This window comes from Suncus etruscus, chromosome 10 (assembly GCF_024139225.1).
Source record: "Suncus etruscus isolate mSunEtr1 chromosome 10, mSunEtr1.pri.cur, whole genome shotgun sequence".
NCBI lineage: Eukaryota > Metazoa > Chordata > Mammalia > Eulipotyphla > Soricidae > Suncus > Suncus etruscus.
In genome coordinates, this window is record NC_064857.1 from 30339976 (window position 1) to 30357641 (window position 17666).

The 17666-nt window shown below is 42.2% G+C and overlaps 1 protein-coding gene across 1 annotated transcript in view; it reads left to right on the top strand.

Annotated features, from left to right (window-relative positions):
* The first annotated feature begins 635 nt into the window (after positions 1–635).
* Positions 636–17666, top strand: part of ARMC1 (armadillo repeat containing 1) — a 44816-nt gene continuing 27785 nt past the window's right edge. The window contains exons 1-3 of the mRNA XM_049781837.1: positions 636–804; positions 9154–9385; positions 16981–17072. Of these exons, the coding sequence (XP_049637794.1) occupies positions 9203–9385; positions 16981–17072 (275 nt within the window). The 5' untranslated portion in view covers positions 636–804; positions 9154–9202. The remainder of the gene's footprint in view (positions 805–9153; positions 9386–16980; positions 17073–17666) is intronic.

Here is a 17666-nt window from a genome sequence, read left to right on the forward strand (position 1 = left end):
TGCTGCTAGTGCTTTAATGAGTTCATTGGTGACTCAATCTTTTCTTTTTTCCTTTCTCTTCCATCTCTTTAGTTTTTCTTTCAATTTTTTTTTTAAATCATGTTGCTTTTGGTCTTCCTAAAACAAATGTATTAGGATCAGCTATGTCAACTATGGGGTGCATTTTCTTTAAATAAATTAAAAAAAAAACAAGTCAAATTAAAAATTATTGAAAACATTAAAAAATTCATTAATAAAAAAAATACTTTCTCTTTTTACTTTTCAAAGATTCACAGAAGCGACAGACCTAGCATGCAAATCCCTTATAGGACCAGAAAGAATTCCTAGGAGAGCAACGCTACAATTTGCACTCCAGACCACGAGAGCGCAGTTTCCGCCCGCGCCGCCGCGGGAATTCTGGGAATTGTAGTCTTTCTCAGCCGCCGTCCAGTTTCTTTAGCTCGGTTTGGGAGGAGACGGAAGGTCGTTGGGGCCAATCTAGCGTTCTTGAATTCTCATTGGACGGTATTCCCGGCATTGACCAATGATAAACCTTTGTGTATAAAACCTCCTACTATTGGACGATTTGTCCCGGCGTTGGAACAGCTTCAGCCAATAGGAATGTTCGGTTGAGGGAGGTGAGGTGAGGTCTTGAGGGAGACTCGCTAGTGACTGTCCGCGCCAGTGCCCTCGCACTTTACCTTCCAGACTTCTTCTTGGGCGTTTTTGTATTCCAGGGACGCGGCGCCTCGTGGGATCCGGCTCCATCCGTTGGCGTGGCCCTCATGGTGCGCCAGGCTCTAGCCTGGTAGAGCTCCGGTGGCGGTAGGTATGTCCAGGGCTGGCAGACAAAGCCAAATGCTGGAGCCAGGAAGGCCTGCATGCAGCCCGAGGCCCTTTGGAGCTAGTCGGGGTCTCCTGGGCTGGAGCTACATGGAGTCCTGCCACAACCCCTGGGGGCGCCTTTAGGACTTCTGTACCTTCTTCCCCATGAAAATATTAGTTCTATTCACTTGCCTTCAGTCCCCTCTGATTGCATTTCCAAGTTTGGTCCACCCTGGCCCTATTTTCCTGGATGTCATCTTGCTTTTTTATTTCTTCAGGTTGCTCGTTGTCATTTTCCTCTTCCTTTTTGCACCTGCACAAAAAGGCAGAAAAAGGACCTGGTGGTGTCTGACATTCTCAAGAGACTGGTATATTTGTATATGCAAATATATGTATATGTATATACATATGTTGCATGTATACATACACACGTTTGTATGCATATACATATATGCATGTATATATATTAAGTAGAAATTGATCAATATTCTTTTCTTTAATGATCATTTTAAATACTTTTTTGTTTGTTTTTTTGTTTTTTGGGTCATACCCCGCAATACTCAGGGGTTCCTCCTGCCTCTACGCTCAAAAATCGCTCTTGGCAGGCTATGGGATGCCGAGATTCGAACCACCGTCCTACTGCATGCAAGGCAAATGCTTTGCCTCCATTCTATTTCTCCAGCCCCCATTTAAAATACTTTTTAAATGAAATCATGAGATACCAAGTTTCTCATGATTGAATGTAGGTCATACAGTGTCCACTACCTATTCCATTTTCACCAGTGCATATGTACCACCACCGATGTCCCTCCCCCCCCCCCCCCCCCCCCCCGTTTTCCTTCTTGACAGGCAGAGCTCATGGACAGGCTTATTCAGATGGATGGTGATTGTACTGAGACCGGTCTGTTTCTGAATGAAACATCCATAGTAACTGCTGGCAGGGACTTGTTAGCAGTGTTTTCTTGGTGCTGGTGCAGAGTTATGTATATCAGGATGGTGCAGAAATGATATCAACATCTGGCGGAAGAGAAGTCTCCACAGGATCAAGTATTGCTCATTTTGGGGGGGGGGGGTCACACCTAGCGGTGCTTAGGAATTACTCCTGACTCTGTACTCAGAAATCGCTCCTGGCAGGCACAGGGGACCATATGGAATGCCGGGATTCAAACCACCATCTGTTCGTATCAACTTTGTGCAAGGCAAACGCCCTACCGCTATGCTATCTCTCCAGTCCCTCAAGTATTCTTGTTTGGACACTGCCAGTGCTAATGTATCATCATCTGTCTTCGTGTTCTTGTTCATCTTGACAACAACTAAAGATTATTTTGAAAGAATACTTGAGGCTTAATGGGTGGGATAACAGTTTGTAGTAAGGGGAAAATGAGGCAGTGCTTGATCTTTTTTAAAAATTCTTGTAACCAAGCAGATTTAGGGGTGTGTGGGTGTGTGTGTACACGTTTTGTAGCACTTAGTATATGTGAACTTAATTCAGGATTAGTATTAGATCTTGGCTGCAAGGAAAATGGTCTCAGGCCTTTATACAATCACAGGTGTATCACACTTATCATCTAACTACTAGCTTCTTTTTATTTATTTATTTATTTATTTATTTATTTATTTATTTATTTATTTATTTTATTATTGTTATTTTTTTGGCCACTCCTTGTGGCTCCAGTCAGGGGTTACTTCTTGCTCTGAGTTCAGAAATTACTATAACAGGCTAGGGGACCTTACAGGACGCCATGGAACAAACTTGGGTCAGACACATGCAAGGCAAATGCTCTAGCTCCTGTGCTATCACTCTGGCCCCCACTCCTAGTGGATTCCTGCTTAGCTGGCAGTATATGCCTCATCTGGGAGCTGGTAGAAAATGCAGACTCTTAATGCTTCAATCCTATAGCTTTATTTTGTTGTAGTATAGGTAGGGTGTTTGCAATAGTGCTAATGTTTGTGGTTTTCTTGTACAGTTACTGCTCCTCACCACCACCAAAGTACCTAGTACTGTCTACCAATGTCCTTATGTTACTTCAAGCTCACCATTTCATACCACCTTATGCACCATGTTAATCTCAGTTTTATGATCCAAAGTCGAGGATTTGGTATTTTATATCGTCTATTCCCTAGTTTGATCCTTTAGATACCAAAAGTGAATGAAATCATCTTTATTTGACCACCCTCTGACTTATTTTGCTTAATTTATACCTTCCAGTTCCATCCAGGTGGCAGCAAATGGTGAAGTTCATCCTGTTTTTCAGCTTCATAGTATTCCATCATGTATATATACATGTTTCTTTGCACATTCATCTGTTGTTGGATGTTTGGGTTGTTCTCATATTCTAGCTCTTAATCACTGCACTGGACATAGGTGTGCATATAATATTTAAAATAATTTTTTTTGTGTTAGATAGATGTCAGCAAGTAGAATCACTGGGTTATATGGAAACTTTTACAACAAATCTCCATACAGTTTTACAGAGACAGATATTCACATTGCTGATTTTTATTTTTATCTATTTATTTTTGGACTGGAGGCCATTTCCACTAGTGCTCAGAGGTTAATCCTGACTGCTCTTTGGGATCACTCCTGTCAAGTTTTGAGGGATCATATAGGGTGCTGGGGATCAAGCCTAGATTGGCTACATACAAGACAAATGCCCTATCCTCTGTGCTACACTGTACTATCACTCTATCCACTAATTGTTTTTTTAGTGGGGGCCCACAACCTTTGGTGCTCAGGGGTTACACACTCGGTGACACTTCAGGGGTTACTCCTGGCTCTGAGCTTAGAAATTGCGCCTGGCTTTTGGGCCCATATTGGACGCCAGGGGATTGAACCACGGTCCATCCTAGGTCAGTCGCGTGCAAAGCAAATGTCCTACGGCTCTGCCACCACTCTGGCTCCCCAGCTGCTAATTTTTAAGTAAGATTCATCAGCTGATTTAGAGTGTTTATTGAAGTTTGAGAGCTCTCATTGTCTTGAATTAAAAATAAATGTTAACAATACTGATTTATATTTCAAAATGTCTTTATGGATAAAGTTGCCAGGTAGAATTTCAAGAACCTTTTGTTAACTCATATACAGACTATTTGTAAATTTTATTCCACAGTATTCTTTATTAAGTGCTTCCAATCAGTCTCTTTGAAAGCAGGGACTAGATTTGCTAATGCTAGTGGTTTTCCCAGTGCCAGGGACTGAAGCTGGGTTGCCATCATTTCAGATGTTTAGGGTGTTAGTCACTGATCCTAATGTGGATTTATAAACCATTATGAATTTCTTTTTTCATCGTGAACTTTAAATTGCTTTTATTTATACCCAGAATCACCTGGTATGCTTTCTAAAATGATGCTTCTAAAAGAAAAAAGGTTGGAAAAAAAAAAAAAAGACGTGTATACAATGTAATGATCCTTAAAATAATCCTTAGTAAGACAAAATTATATGTCTTGGACTCCAAGAATTACTAATTTGTGGCCAGAGGTAGTACAGTGGAAGGGCATTTGCCTAGCACACATGCAGCTGATTTTGGTCTGATTCCTGGTAACCCATATGATCCTCTTACCCAGGTGTGATTCCTGAGTGCAGAGTCAGGAGTAACCTCTGATCACCACTGGATGTGGCCTAATCTCCCCTCCAAAAAATTTTATAGTTAGGAATGGAGTTGGACTGCGGATTCTGCATTTAAAATGTTAATGATCCAGTTTATGTTGATGTAGGATCTCTAGGCACTTTTTGGTTATTGGTTTTTGGACACTGGGTACAGAGCTGTACCAGGAATTGAACCAGGGCCTCATACTTGTAAGGCAAATGCTCTTTGCCTTCATATCATCCTTAAAATAATTTTATTTGGATGTGGACCAAACACCAAAATAAAATTATTTTTGGTGAGCTTAAAATTTTGGGTGACTTCAATATTATTTATGAGCTTCATCTTATCCTTAAATTAATTTTATTTTGGTGTTTAGACCATACCCATCTGTTCTTAGGAGTCTGTAATCAAATAAGTGCTTGGGATGTCACACTCAGTAGGTGCTTGAAGGACCTCGTTGTGCCAAGGATTAAATCCAGGTCTCCTGCTTGTAAAAAAAAATACATTCCAACCCTCTGAGCTGTCTCCTTGGCCCTGGATTTTTGGCAGTGGTTTTAAATTGCTTAGAAGGTATACTAATCCATTTTTTAAATTATGTCTTACTGTTTTTCACCGATTTTTGAGTCTTCATAACGTATGCTTGTTTAAGTTTTTACATTATTATTATTCTATCTGGACCTCACTTTATTGATAACTGCTAGAATAAACCCCATTCATTCTACAGATGAACATAATAATGCCCGAGTTTAAGTGATTTGTGTAAAATAAAATCACAGTTACCTGGTATTAAAGCCTGGTTTTGAATCTTTCTCTTTCTCTCTCTTGCCTGCTACTATTAATACTATAGCTTTATTTTGGGGGCCTGGGTTGGGGAGGACAAGAAGGCTGGAAGGGATGCTTAAGTGCTGCTCAGGGATCATTCCTGGTGGTGCCCAGGGGACCATATGTAGTACCTGGTGGTCAAACCCTTGTTGTCCTCGTCTGCTGTACTGTCTTTCTGACCCACGGTTGCTTTTTTTTTTATAGCTTTGTGTATTTTAGTGTGTGCTTGGTAAGATCAGTTCTTTTTTATGCTTTCCCACCAAGAACGATTTTAATAAGTCTTTCTGTAGTCTGTCCCATCCCCCTCCCTAGTTGGCTTTGTGACTATAATTAGTATAAACTTCCTCATTAATTCATGGAAGGCATTTAAAAGTTTGTCTTTGTGTTCTTAATGAAGAATACCATTTTTCTTAATAAGGGATATGTGACTTGGTTAATTGAAGTTGCTGGAATTTTTTCCCTTTAATCCAGGTCTCATGCTTGCACAGCTTGTACTTTACCTGCCAAACCTATACCTTATTTTGAAATCAGGCTGTTTTTGGGGGCCACATCTAGCAACGCTCAGGGGTTACTCCTGGCTCTGTGCTTAGAAATCACTCTTGGGAGGCACTGTTTAGCCAATATCTGTTATGTGCTTGATACATATAGGATGCTGAAGATTGAACCCAGGTTGGCCATGTGCAAGGCAAACACTCTGGTCCCTGAAATCAGTTTTTGACTGTCTGTTTATATGTAATTTATTTTCATATAGATTAGGGGTTGGGAAGATAGGATAGGGGTTGGGAGGGTTGTTGGGCCAACCCCGAGGTTGTTTCCCAGGGGCCATTTTTGCTTCTGTGCTTAGTAATGATCCTTAAAAGTGTTCTGAAGATCAAGTGTAGTGAAAAGAACTGAATTTGGTTTGTTGAATATAAAACAACACCGTAACTTTTGTTCTGTCTTTAGCCTCTGAAGATTGTTCCTTGATATGTTGTTTCTTTGGTATCTAATATGTTAATATCTCCTAAATAAACTAATGAGATAAAGATGTGCTGGAATTACCGTATTTTCTGGTGTATAAGACGACTGGGCGTATAAGACGACCCCTAATTTTGCAGTTAAAACATAGGTTTAGGCTTATATTCGCTGTATCAGACAGAATGTTCCTGTGTTGCATGTGCTGCATGTGTTCCTGTGCTCATGTACCAGAGTGAGCCAATCACAACGAGCAAAGGTTCAAAGGTTATACTGTAATAGACTTCCTCTCTGACTCTGGCCAATCTGAGCAAGCTTTTGACAGTATAGATTCGGGTCCAGAACATTGTCTAATTTGCATGCATCAAAAGCCTGCTTGGATTGGCTGAGTTAGAGAGGCGGTCCGAGAGCCTTGCAGTGATTGGTCCCTTATCATAGGCACCTTTTCTGGCAATTCCCTGGTGGCGTCAGTTAATCTCCCTCACTACATGAACCAAACAACACCCCATCCTCGGACCCTAGCACTGAACCACCAACACGGTTAGCTGGGTTTTGCCAGAAGTGGCCCCCAGATCTCCTGAGTACTGTTTGGGAGCCCCCAAGAAAGAGATTTGGAAACTCTGTGGCCTGATTTTTTTTTGTTTGTTTGTTTGTTTTGTTTAGTGGCATATTGAAACATTTTTCAGGATATACTCGGTGTATAAGACGACCCCCGATTTTCGGTTGACTTTTTTTGTTTCAAAAGTCATCTTATACTCCGGGAAATATGGTAAAAATATTGCCTAGTAAGTAGACTACTGTCCAATTTAGGAGATAGTATGTAAGATTTTAGCTCAATTCTGAGCCAGAGACACAGTACAGAGGTTAAGACTTTTGCCTTGCATGTGACCAAGAGATTAAGGTCTTTCCTTTCATGCTGCTGACCCTGAATTGATCCCAGTACTGCCAGGAGTGACCTCTGGCACAGAGCCTAGAGTAGCTCCTTCGTACTATTGGCTATACCCAGCCTCCAAAAGGAAAGATTTTAGCTTAATTATATGCTAACTGTTGTAAATGATATAAATCATATAACTGGTGACAAATCACCTCCTATTTCTTTTCCATTCTTCTGGATGTCCCACTGACAGGTGTGCTGTTCTGATTTCTGTTTGTTTTTTTGTTTTGTTTTTGGGCTACACCTGGTAGAGCTCAGAGGTTACTCCTGGCTCTGTGCTCAGAAATCACTCCTGGCCGGCTTGGGGACCATATAGGATGCCAGGGATCTATCCTGGGTCAGCTGCTTGCAAGGCAAATGCCTTACCTACTATGCTATCATTTAGGCCCAGTTTGCTGTTCTGATTGGATGATCTCCTGAATGTACAGTCAGAGGTGGGACTCTTCTGGCCTCCTTCGTTCACATCCTTTTTTTGGCTTCTTTGTTGGTGTTTTTTTGGTTAAGCCAGAATACTAAGTTCATAGATGAATAAGGGAAAATGTTGGGGCCGGAACTATAGCAAAGCAGGGAGGGCTTCTTTCTTGCACTCGGGTGACCCGGGTTCAATCACTGACATCCCATATGGTCCTCTGAGCTTGCTAGGAGTTATTCCTGAACACAGATCCAGGAGTAACCCTTGACTACAGCTTTGTGTGACCTGAAAGCAAACAAACAAAAAAATAAAAATGAGTGGGGCCGGGTAGGTGGCGCTGGAGGTAAGGTGTCTGCCTTGCAAGCGCTAGCCAAGGAAGGACCGCAGTTCGATCCCCCGGAGTCCCATATGGTCCACCCAAGCCAGGGGCGATTTCTGAGCACATAGCCAGGAGTAACCCCTGAGCGTCAAACGGGTGTGGCCCAAAAACCAAAAAAAAAAAAAAAATAAAAAAAAATAAAAAAAAAAATAAAAATGAGTAAGAGAAAATACTCAGCTAGCATTTTCCCTGAGGCACTTGTCTGAGGTTCCAGAAATGTTCTAATGCCAAAAGCATTGGCAGTGTTACAGTTGCAGAAGTAAAGCAAAGGTTATTGGCTTGAACTATAAAAATATCATTTATTGTGATGTTAGTGTTAAAGTAAGTATTGTAAGAAGAAATTTATCGATGTATTAAAATATATTCTTTAAATATTGTGACACTTAATAAGTTAAATTTTATGTCTTGTCTATTTATTTATTTATTTATTTATTTTTGGTTTTTGGGCCACACCCGGTGATGCTCAGGGGTTACTCCTGGCTATGCACTCAGAAATTGCTCCTGTCTCGGGTGACCGTATGGGATGCCTAGGATCAAACCAGGTCCGTCCTGGATCTGTTGTGTGCAAGGCAAACACCCTACCTCTGTGCTATCACTCAGATCCCAAATAAGTTAATTTTGTGTGTGTGTGTGTGTGTGTGTGTGGTTTTTGGGTCATACCCGGCAGTGTTCAGGAATTATTCCTGGCTCTAGGCTCAGAAATTGCTCCTGGCAGGCACGGGGGTCCATATGGGATGCCGGGATTCAAACCGATGACCTCCTGCATGAAAGGCAAATGCCTTACTTCTATGCTATCTCTCTGGCCCCAAATACGTTAATTTTTAAAGTCAGCTTCTTGTCTTCAGTTTTACTTTTCTTAAACTAAAACTTCCACTTCTTAAATTTCTGTGTGATTTAGATTTATCTATTTCTTTCTATAGGTGTTGTAATCTCCATTATTTAAGAAATGCCGGGGGCTGGAGAGATAGCATGGAGATAAGGCGTTTGCCTTTCATGCAGGAGGTCATCGGTTTGAATCCCGGAGCCCCATATGGTCCCCTGTGCCTGCCAGGAGCAATTTCTGAGCCTGGAGCCAGGAATAACCCCTGAGCACTGCCGGGTGTGACCCAAAAACCACACACACACACACACACACACACACACACACACACACACACACACACACACACACACACAAAAAAAAAATAGAAATGCCATCATTAAAGAAAGAAGAAAAACAAAAGAAATGGATCAGTCTAGAACTAATGTTTTCAAATTTCTACAGACTTTCTACAGGATTTCAGAAGATCTTGTCCATGTGTATGGCATAGAAGATGAATTCTTCCACCTCCACTATGAACGAAGAGCCTGATGCTTTGTCGGTAGTTAACCAGCTTCGGGACCTAGCGGCAGATCCATTAAACAGAAGAGCCATTGTCCAGGACCAGGGATGTCTGCCTGGGCTCATTTTATTTATGGATCATCCCAACCCCTCTGTTGTCCACTCAGCTTTGCTTGTAAGTTGCCTTCGGTAATTTTGCCTCCCCGTTAGAGTTTGAAGAAATGTTAGATGACATGACAAACTGGAAGTGATTAGCAAATAACAATAATTCTCTTGTTTCTGTGTGTGCAAATATGTATGAGGGCTGGGGATATGGCTCAAATGAGAGCACTTGCCTGCAAGTCTAATATTCTGGCTTCTATCCCTAGTAATGGGAAAACAAAAACACATTATTTTGGGGTTAGCGAACTAAACTAACTACTAACCTAACCACTCCAGCTTGATGGAATGCATACTTTATATGTTACCAAGGCCTATTTTGATCTCTGGCACCATACAGTCTATCCCAGGGGTTAGGTCTCTAATTCCTTGCCATTACTTCTAAGTGTAACACCCAGAGCTTTCAGTAGTCCCAGAGTACTGCCAGATTGCATTCCTTCTCCCAATTTAAACAAACACAAATTTTATGTATGTCCTTTTACAGTAGAGATTCCAAAACTCATTTTGTCTAAAAGAAATTCAGTGCATCCCTGAAAATCTCCATTGTCTAATTTATTCTTCGGATGCATCCAAAGCTCCTTCCAACCCATTGTAGATCATACCAGCACTTTGGAAAGCATTGTTGGTTTTTGTTGTTGTTGTAGTTGTTGTTTTGTTTGGGGGCCATACCAGTGGTGCTAAGGGTTTACTCCTGGCTCTGCACTCAGAAACCACTCTGGGTTGGCCGCTTGCAAGACAAATGCCCTCACCCTACTGCTGTGCTATCTCTCTGTCCCCAGCATTGTTGTTTTGTTTTGTTTTGGTTTGGTTTTATTTTTTTATTTTTTTATTTTTTATTTTTTTTTTTGGTTTTTGGGCCACACCCGGCAGTACTCAGGGGTTACTCCTGGCTGTCTGCTCAGAAATAGCTCCTGGCAGGCACGGGGGACCATATGGGACACCGGGATTCGAACCAACCACCTTTGGTCCTGGATCGGCTGCTTGCAAGGCAAACACCGCTGTGCTATCTCTCCGGGCCCTGTTTTTTTTTTTTTTTTTTTTTGTGGTTGAGTGTGGTGGGGGCACACCTAAGCAGTATGAAGAAGCTGCCAATGGCTCTAAGACAAGGTTCGATCCCAGCAGTGCCGGGGTCCACGAAGTACCAGGAATACAATATGATTTCTCTTTTCTGGTCTTTTTTGGAGGGGTGAGGTTTCTGGATATCTTTAATGCAGTGGTCTTGTCTGGCTTGACGGTGCTTTTGCTTTTTTTTTTTTTTTTTTTTGGTTTTTGGGTCACACCCGGCGGTGCTCAGGGGTTACTCCTGGCTGTCTGCTCAGAAATAGCTCCTGGCAGGCACGGGGGACCATATGGGACACCGGGATTTGAACCAACCACCTTTGGTCCTGGATCGGCTGCTTGCAAGGCAAAAGCCGCTGTGCTATCTCTCCGGGCCCATGCTTTTGCTTTTTTTGTTATTTTGTTTTGGGGGTCACACCTCAGGGCTTTTGGCTTTGTGCTTAGATATCACTTGATCCAGGGGAGCTAGAGATTGAATTCAGGTCACCAAGTACCTCACCTGCTGTATTATTTCTCAACCCTTGGATGCTGTTTTCCTGAATAAAGAACACTAGGTAAAGCACGAACAAGATAAGCCATCTCCTCTGCCCCTTCAAGATTTTTAGCACTGTTTTTTTTCAGCCAGTGTCTTTTATGTACTTGATACATAACAGTTTTCTTTTTATTTGTTGTTTGACTTGGGATTTATTGAGTTTCTTAGATCTGGGCTTATGGTTTTCATCTAACTTGGAAAATGCTATCTATCTTATTTTCAAGTTTTCAGTCTCCTCTTCCCTCCTCTCCTGAAGCTTCAACTGCATGGACGTTAATTTATACATACTTCGTGTCGTATTGCTTTTTACCCCCATCTTTTAAATCTTTAGCCAGGGCTATGAGGTTGCGCGCTGTTTTCTGAGCATATGCCTTGCATGAAGGAGGCCAGGGCTTGATGCCATGCTCCAGTGAACTATATGTTGTGTACCCCATAACCACAGAGCCTGGAATAGCCTCTCCCCCCCCTCACCCCCCACCTCCCAGAGCTGGCTCCAGCTGCGAAACAAAACTTCACTCTCTTCCTCTGCGCCATTGAAGTTTCAACCTGGATGGTTTCAATTGCTACATTGTACTTATTCTTAAACCATATTGTAAATTGTTGTGAGGGAACAGTTTGATCCTTTGCTGATGTTCTTTTCTTTTTGAAGACTTTGTGTGGAAAGTCCAAAGCAGTGTGTGTTCCTGTACCCTGTGGCACTGCCACTCAGGAGAGGCTCTTCTGATTTTGTCTCATCCTTCTTGTGTGGGTGAGATCTTTTCACTTGGGCCTGGTGGTATCACAGACAATCTTTAACCCTGTGAGCTTATACCTCATGCCTGCGCAAGCCCGTATTCAAACAGAAATTCATGGAATCCTGCCTGTAGGTGGCTGGCACTCTCATACTATGCAGATTCCTCTGTTACTTTGCTCCTCAAATTATAGTCACCTGGGGTGTTTTCTGATACTTGTCAGTTTTCTGATTCTCGGTCAACACTATTGGTGTTTAATTATTACTCCGTCTGTCACTACGTGGAATTAACTCCCAGAAATCACTGTGTGTAAGACCTAGTTCTCCCAAGGTTGCCTTCAGTTCAGGGACCAGTTAAAAATATTTGATTGCCTGTTACTGACCACCTCTAAACTGGATGTTCCAGTTCCAGACTATTTCTAGGGGCTAGAACAATATTACAGAGGATAGGGCACCCGCCTTACATACAGCAGGCCCAGGTTTAATCATTGGCACCACAGATAGTTCCCCTAAGCACCACAAAGAGTGATCCCTGAATTCTGATCCAGGAGTAAGTTCTGAGCACTGTTTGGCATGGCTTCCAAATAAAACAGGAATATTTATAGGGATGCTCAAAAAATTCCAAACTTTAGACCATGAAATTTGTTATGTCTGACATCTATTTAAAGAGAAAAATAAGACCCATAAGGAGGAGGAAATAATGGAAAGTCCTATTCTTGTTTAATAATTTCCCAAAATGAGTCATAGAACTTGAGAAGTCTCCTTGCTTATATTTACTTATTTATTATAAAGATGCATATGGACAGGTAAACAGGGCAATAATCTGGAAGGGTCCTGAGTACAGGAACTTGCGAGGGATGTAACCAAGTCAGAAACTGAATCTCCTTTTAGGGTTGTTTTGTTGTTGTTTTTATAGATAACTGTCTCCAGCCCTTCTCCCTCTCCATATAGGTTAGTGGCATTGAAAATTACAAATAAGGAGTTGGAGCGATAGTACAGTGGTAGGGTTTTTGCCTTGCACTCGGCCAATCTTGGATGGACCCATGTTTGATCCCTGGCATCCCATATGGTTCCCTGAACCTGTCAGGAGTAACCCCTAAGTGCTGCCAGGTGTGCCCCCCCACAAGAAAATTACAAACGAATCACTTAGTTTTTTATTTTTTGGACAGATATCATCCTGACCATATCTGGGGGTCCACCCAGCCTAATTGTTCTATTGAAAACTATTGTGATCAAAAGGGGCTTCTTGGGGCTGGAGCCAGAGAGAGCATGGAAGTAAGGTGCTTGCCTTGTATTCAGAAGGATGGTGGTTCGAATCCCAGTATCCCATATGGTCCCCCGAGTCTGCCAGGAACGATTTATGAGCATAGAGTCAGGAGTAACCCTTGAGCGCTGCTGGGTGTAAATCCCCCCCCCCCCCAAAATAAGGGGGGGCCGCTTCTTATGAATAGAAGACATTCTTGTCACTTAGAAAATCCAGAGGATTTTAGGAACAGTGCCAGGAAAAAGAACCAGGTATTTATTTTTTCACTGTACTGTTCCCTGCTGCCTCCCCAATTCTGATTTCTGCTTCCTATTCTTTAACTCAGTAAGACCATACTGAGCTCTATTTGAGTTCCCTTCCCTGTGCTGCACTCTGGAAACTACCTCCACATGAGTAAGCTCCTGCAGCTGTCAGACCCACTTCATTATTCCTTTCTCTCAAGGTTCTGTGCTGCCTCTGTTCATTGCCTGAAAACTTATATTTAATGTTGCCCTGTTGGTTTTTTTTTTGTGGCAGGAGTACAATTCCCATGGCAGCCGATTTTTTTTTTATAGTTTGATGTGAAAGTCTTAGTTGGAGTAACTCCTGCAAGGAGAGAAAATTGTGGTAGGAGGGAGATTGTTGAATTTGTGATTTCACAGATGACTCTTTGATAAGGACCGGGAGCTTTTGAAGTGACGTTACCCTGAAACTGGTCTTGCTCCTAAGTGGGTTGTTGTTATTATCACACAAAACTGTTGTTTGTGAAGTCAGAGTCATTTAACAGCGTTAAGAAAGTAGTTTTGTGGGGCCGGGCGGTGGCGCTAGAGATAAGGTGCCTGTCTTGCCTGCGCTAGCCTAGGACGGACCGCGGTTCCATCCCCCGGTGTTCCATATGGTCCCCCAAGCCAGGAGCGACTTCTGAGTGCATAGCCAGGAGTAACTCCTGAGCGTCACTGGGTGTGGCCCAAAAAGCAAAAAATAAATAAATAAATAAATAAATAAAAAAAGAAGGTAGTTTTGTGTCCCAGATGTCTCATTGGTTTCTCTCTGGTTTTTGTGTCTGTGATCCTTGGTTCAAACTCTGTTCTCTGGCTGCTTCTGCCCTATAATGGTCTCCATGTCCCTATTGGTCTGTTACTAATGCTTGTTCTGTTTCTCTTGCCTGGTGCTTACTGTTCTCTTGCTTTGTCCTTCCTTGATTTCCTGACCATGGTCATGTGGGTGAGGACTTCTGCTTCCTGCCCTCTATCTGGGTACTATCTTCCACCTGGGCTCTGGCCTAGGGTCAGGGAGAAAGTTACCTAACCTGTATTCACCTTTGACATGTTATCATCTCTGCCCTTCACCACAACCATTTTTTGTCTGTCTACCTGGCTACCCCTCATGCAGGCAACTAAAGATGACTAGATCTCTGCCCCTTCACTCTCTTCCACCCTCAGATGTTGTATATCTAGAAGTGTTTTTCAACCTTTTTGTACAAAGGCACACTTTTGTTTTGTTTTGTTTTGTTTTTTGGTCACACCCGGCAGCGCTCAGGGGCTACTCCTGGCTCCATGCTCAGAAATTGCCCCCGGCAGGCACAGGGGACCATATGGGATGCCAGGATTCGAACCACTGTCCTTCTGCATGAAAGGCAAATGCCTTACCTCCATGCTATCTCTCCGGCCCCCAAAGGCACACCTTTATCATGAAAAAGAAAATCACGAGGCACACCACCATTAGAAAATGTTAAAAAAAAATGTAATTCTGTGCCTATATTGACTATATATAAAGTAATCCTCTTGAATAGGAATCAAATAAACACTAAGAAATTATTTTATAATTACTTTATTATGAAATAATCTAATGATTGGTCTATTTGTGAGCTAAAGCCTCATGTTACGGATGAAACTGGAATTTTTCCCATGATATACCAGACAGTATAATGTGCCACAGCACAGTGGTTGAAAAACGCTGATCTAGAAAATGTGCAAATTTTTTCTGGGATGAGGTGCTTCTGTTTTAGCCTACAGAATGTGGGGAGTCTGAATGAGGAAGTCTAGGTGATAGTGCTGTTCAGGTAGAAAAGGAAGAGCTAAGTCAGTTCCCTCAGGAAGCAACAACATATGGATACAATACTGGCAAAAAAATGTTTTATTGATCAAGATAGAAGAACCTGAAGCAAATTGACTCACAAAACAGTTTATGAGAGGGGCCAGAGAGATAGCATGAAGGTAAGGCATTTGCCTTGCATGCAGAAGGACAGTGGTTTGAATCCCTGCAACCTATATGGTCCCCTATGCCTGCCAGGGGCAATTTCTGAGCATAGAGCCAGGAGTAACCCCTGAGCTCGACAGGGTGTGACCCAAAAACAAAAACAAACAAACAAACAAAAAGCAGTTTATGAGAATGAGCTCAATTTTGTTCTGGGCCACAGCCAGTGGTATTGGGAGATGGGGGGCTTGCACCCTATAGTACTCAGTATGCATGTGGTGCCAGGGTTCAAACCTGGTACCCCATAATCATACACTCAAACCACTGAGCATCTGCTCTACCCAAAATGATATTTCATAGATGAGTGTAAAACAGGGGTCTCAAACTTTATTTACCTGGGGGCCGTAGGAGACAAAGTCGAGGTGAGGCAGGGCCGCATAAGGGATTTCGCTTACCGAATATTCGCAATAAAAAATCGCATTAGTAAGAAAAAAATAGCAAAAAATTGCATTAAACATTTGCATACCCCGAACGGAACTGCTCGGGGTATGCGAATGTTTAATGCGATTTTTTTTCTTACTAATGCGATTTTTATTGCGATTATTTGGTAAGTGAATAATCACGAATACTGCAATATTTGAAGGCCGGCCGTGGGCCACAAAATGTTGTACGGAGGGTTGCAAACAGGCCCGCGGGCCGCGAGTTTGAGACCCCTGGTGTAAAACTAGGATCTTGTTTGGTTTTGGCCAGATCTGGCTGCACACAGGGCTTATTCCAGACTCTGCTTAGGTATAGCTTCTGATGGGGCTGGGGGTATCATGTAGGGTGCCAGGTATCAAACTTGGATTGACTGCATGCAATGTTAAGTACATATTATACTATCCGGCCCCTAAAATTAGAATCTTTTCTTTCTTTTTTTTGATTTTTGGACCACACCCAGCACCTCTCAGAATTTACTCCTGGCTCAGCACTCAGAAATGACTCCTTGCAGACTGGGAGATCATTTGGGATGCCAAGGATGAACCTGGGTTGGCTATGTGCAAGCAAGCACCCTACTTACTGTGTTATTGTTCTGGCCCCTAAAATTAGAATCTTATTTTCAAAAATGGCATGTTTTGTACCCATTTAATTAATATGTAAAAAGCATCTAAGGAGGGGCCGGAGAGATAGCATGGAGGTAAGGCGTTGGCCTTTCATGCAGAAGGTCATCGGTTTGAATCCTGACGTCCCATATGGTCCCCTGTGCCTGCCAGGAGCAATTTTCTGAGCGTAGAGCCAGGAGTATCCCCTGAGCACTGCTGGGTGTGACCCAAAAACCACAAAAAAAAAAAAAAAAAAAGCATCTAGGGAAATGGTGATTATTGGGACTACTGTCAAACATTTATTAAGTAGAATATCGTTCTTTGTATTCTTGTGAAGGTGAAATGAAAATAAAACCAGAACAACCTCATTTTGACCTTGCAGATGAGGTAGGAATATCAAAGGCAGATTCAGTTAATGCCACTTAAAGGATCACATTTCTTCCGGAGGGGTGTTTGCTCAGATGATCACATTTAAAGAAGATTCTAAAACTTTAAAAACTGCTTCTAAAAACAAAACCTTGTGATTAGTGAACTTAATTTTATTTTTATTTACTTTTGTTCTGGGGCCACATCTAGTTCTGCATAGGAGTAACTCCTGGTTCTGCACGTAGGAATCACTCTTTGAGGACATATGGGAAGCTGGGTATCAAACCTGGGTCAACTGTGTTCAAGGCAAATGCCCTCCCTGCTACTCTATTGTTCCAGTCTACTGAACTTAATTTTAAATAATCTGGACAGGTGAATTGACTTATTATTCTCTTTGCTCTAGGCTCTTCGGTATTTGGCAGAGTGCCGTGCTAACCGAGAAAAAATGAAAGGAGAACTGGGTATGATGCTAAGCTTGCAAAATGTTATACAGAAGTAAGTACAATAGATAATTCCTCTTATTGCAGTAGAATTTGACCTGTAAATAATTGACTTGGGTTGTGGTCATAGATGTGTGAATGTATATGTAAAGTGAGATCTACAGCTGAATAGTAGGGAAGGAATTTACTGTAACATTGTAAGACAATTTCTCAGTTTATACTGTCATATTCTTAGGAATAAGAAAGAGCCTTAGCTAGAAATGAAGGAAAATTATAATAGGGTAAGGTAAAGTAAGAGTGGGTAGGGAGTTTTTGTACTACTGCAGTGCAGATCAGGCATCTGGAAAAAAACTGGGGAGGAACCCGAATCTAGTTTCAGGTTGCAGTACACTCTACTCAGCAGGGGTCTCGAACTTCGTTTGTGGCCCTCCGTACAACATTTGTGGCCCTGCCCTAGAGGAATCTTTTTTGTTTTGTTTTGTTTTAGTTGTTTGGGTCACACCCCCCAATGCTCAAGGCTTACTACTGACTTTGCACTCAAGGATCACCCCGACTTTGCCTCCTGTGGCCCCCAGGTAAATTGAGTTTGAGACCCCTGCTCTACTGGGACCTACAAAGTATAAATTAGAAATGACCAGGTTCTGCGCTC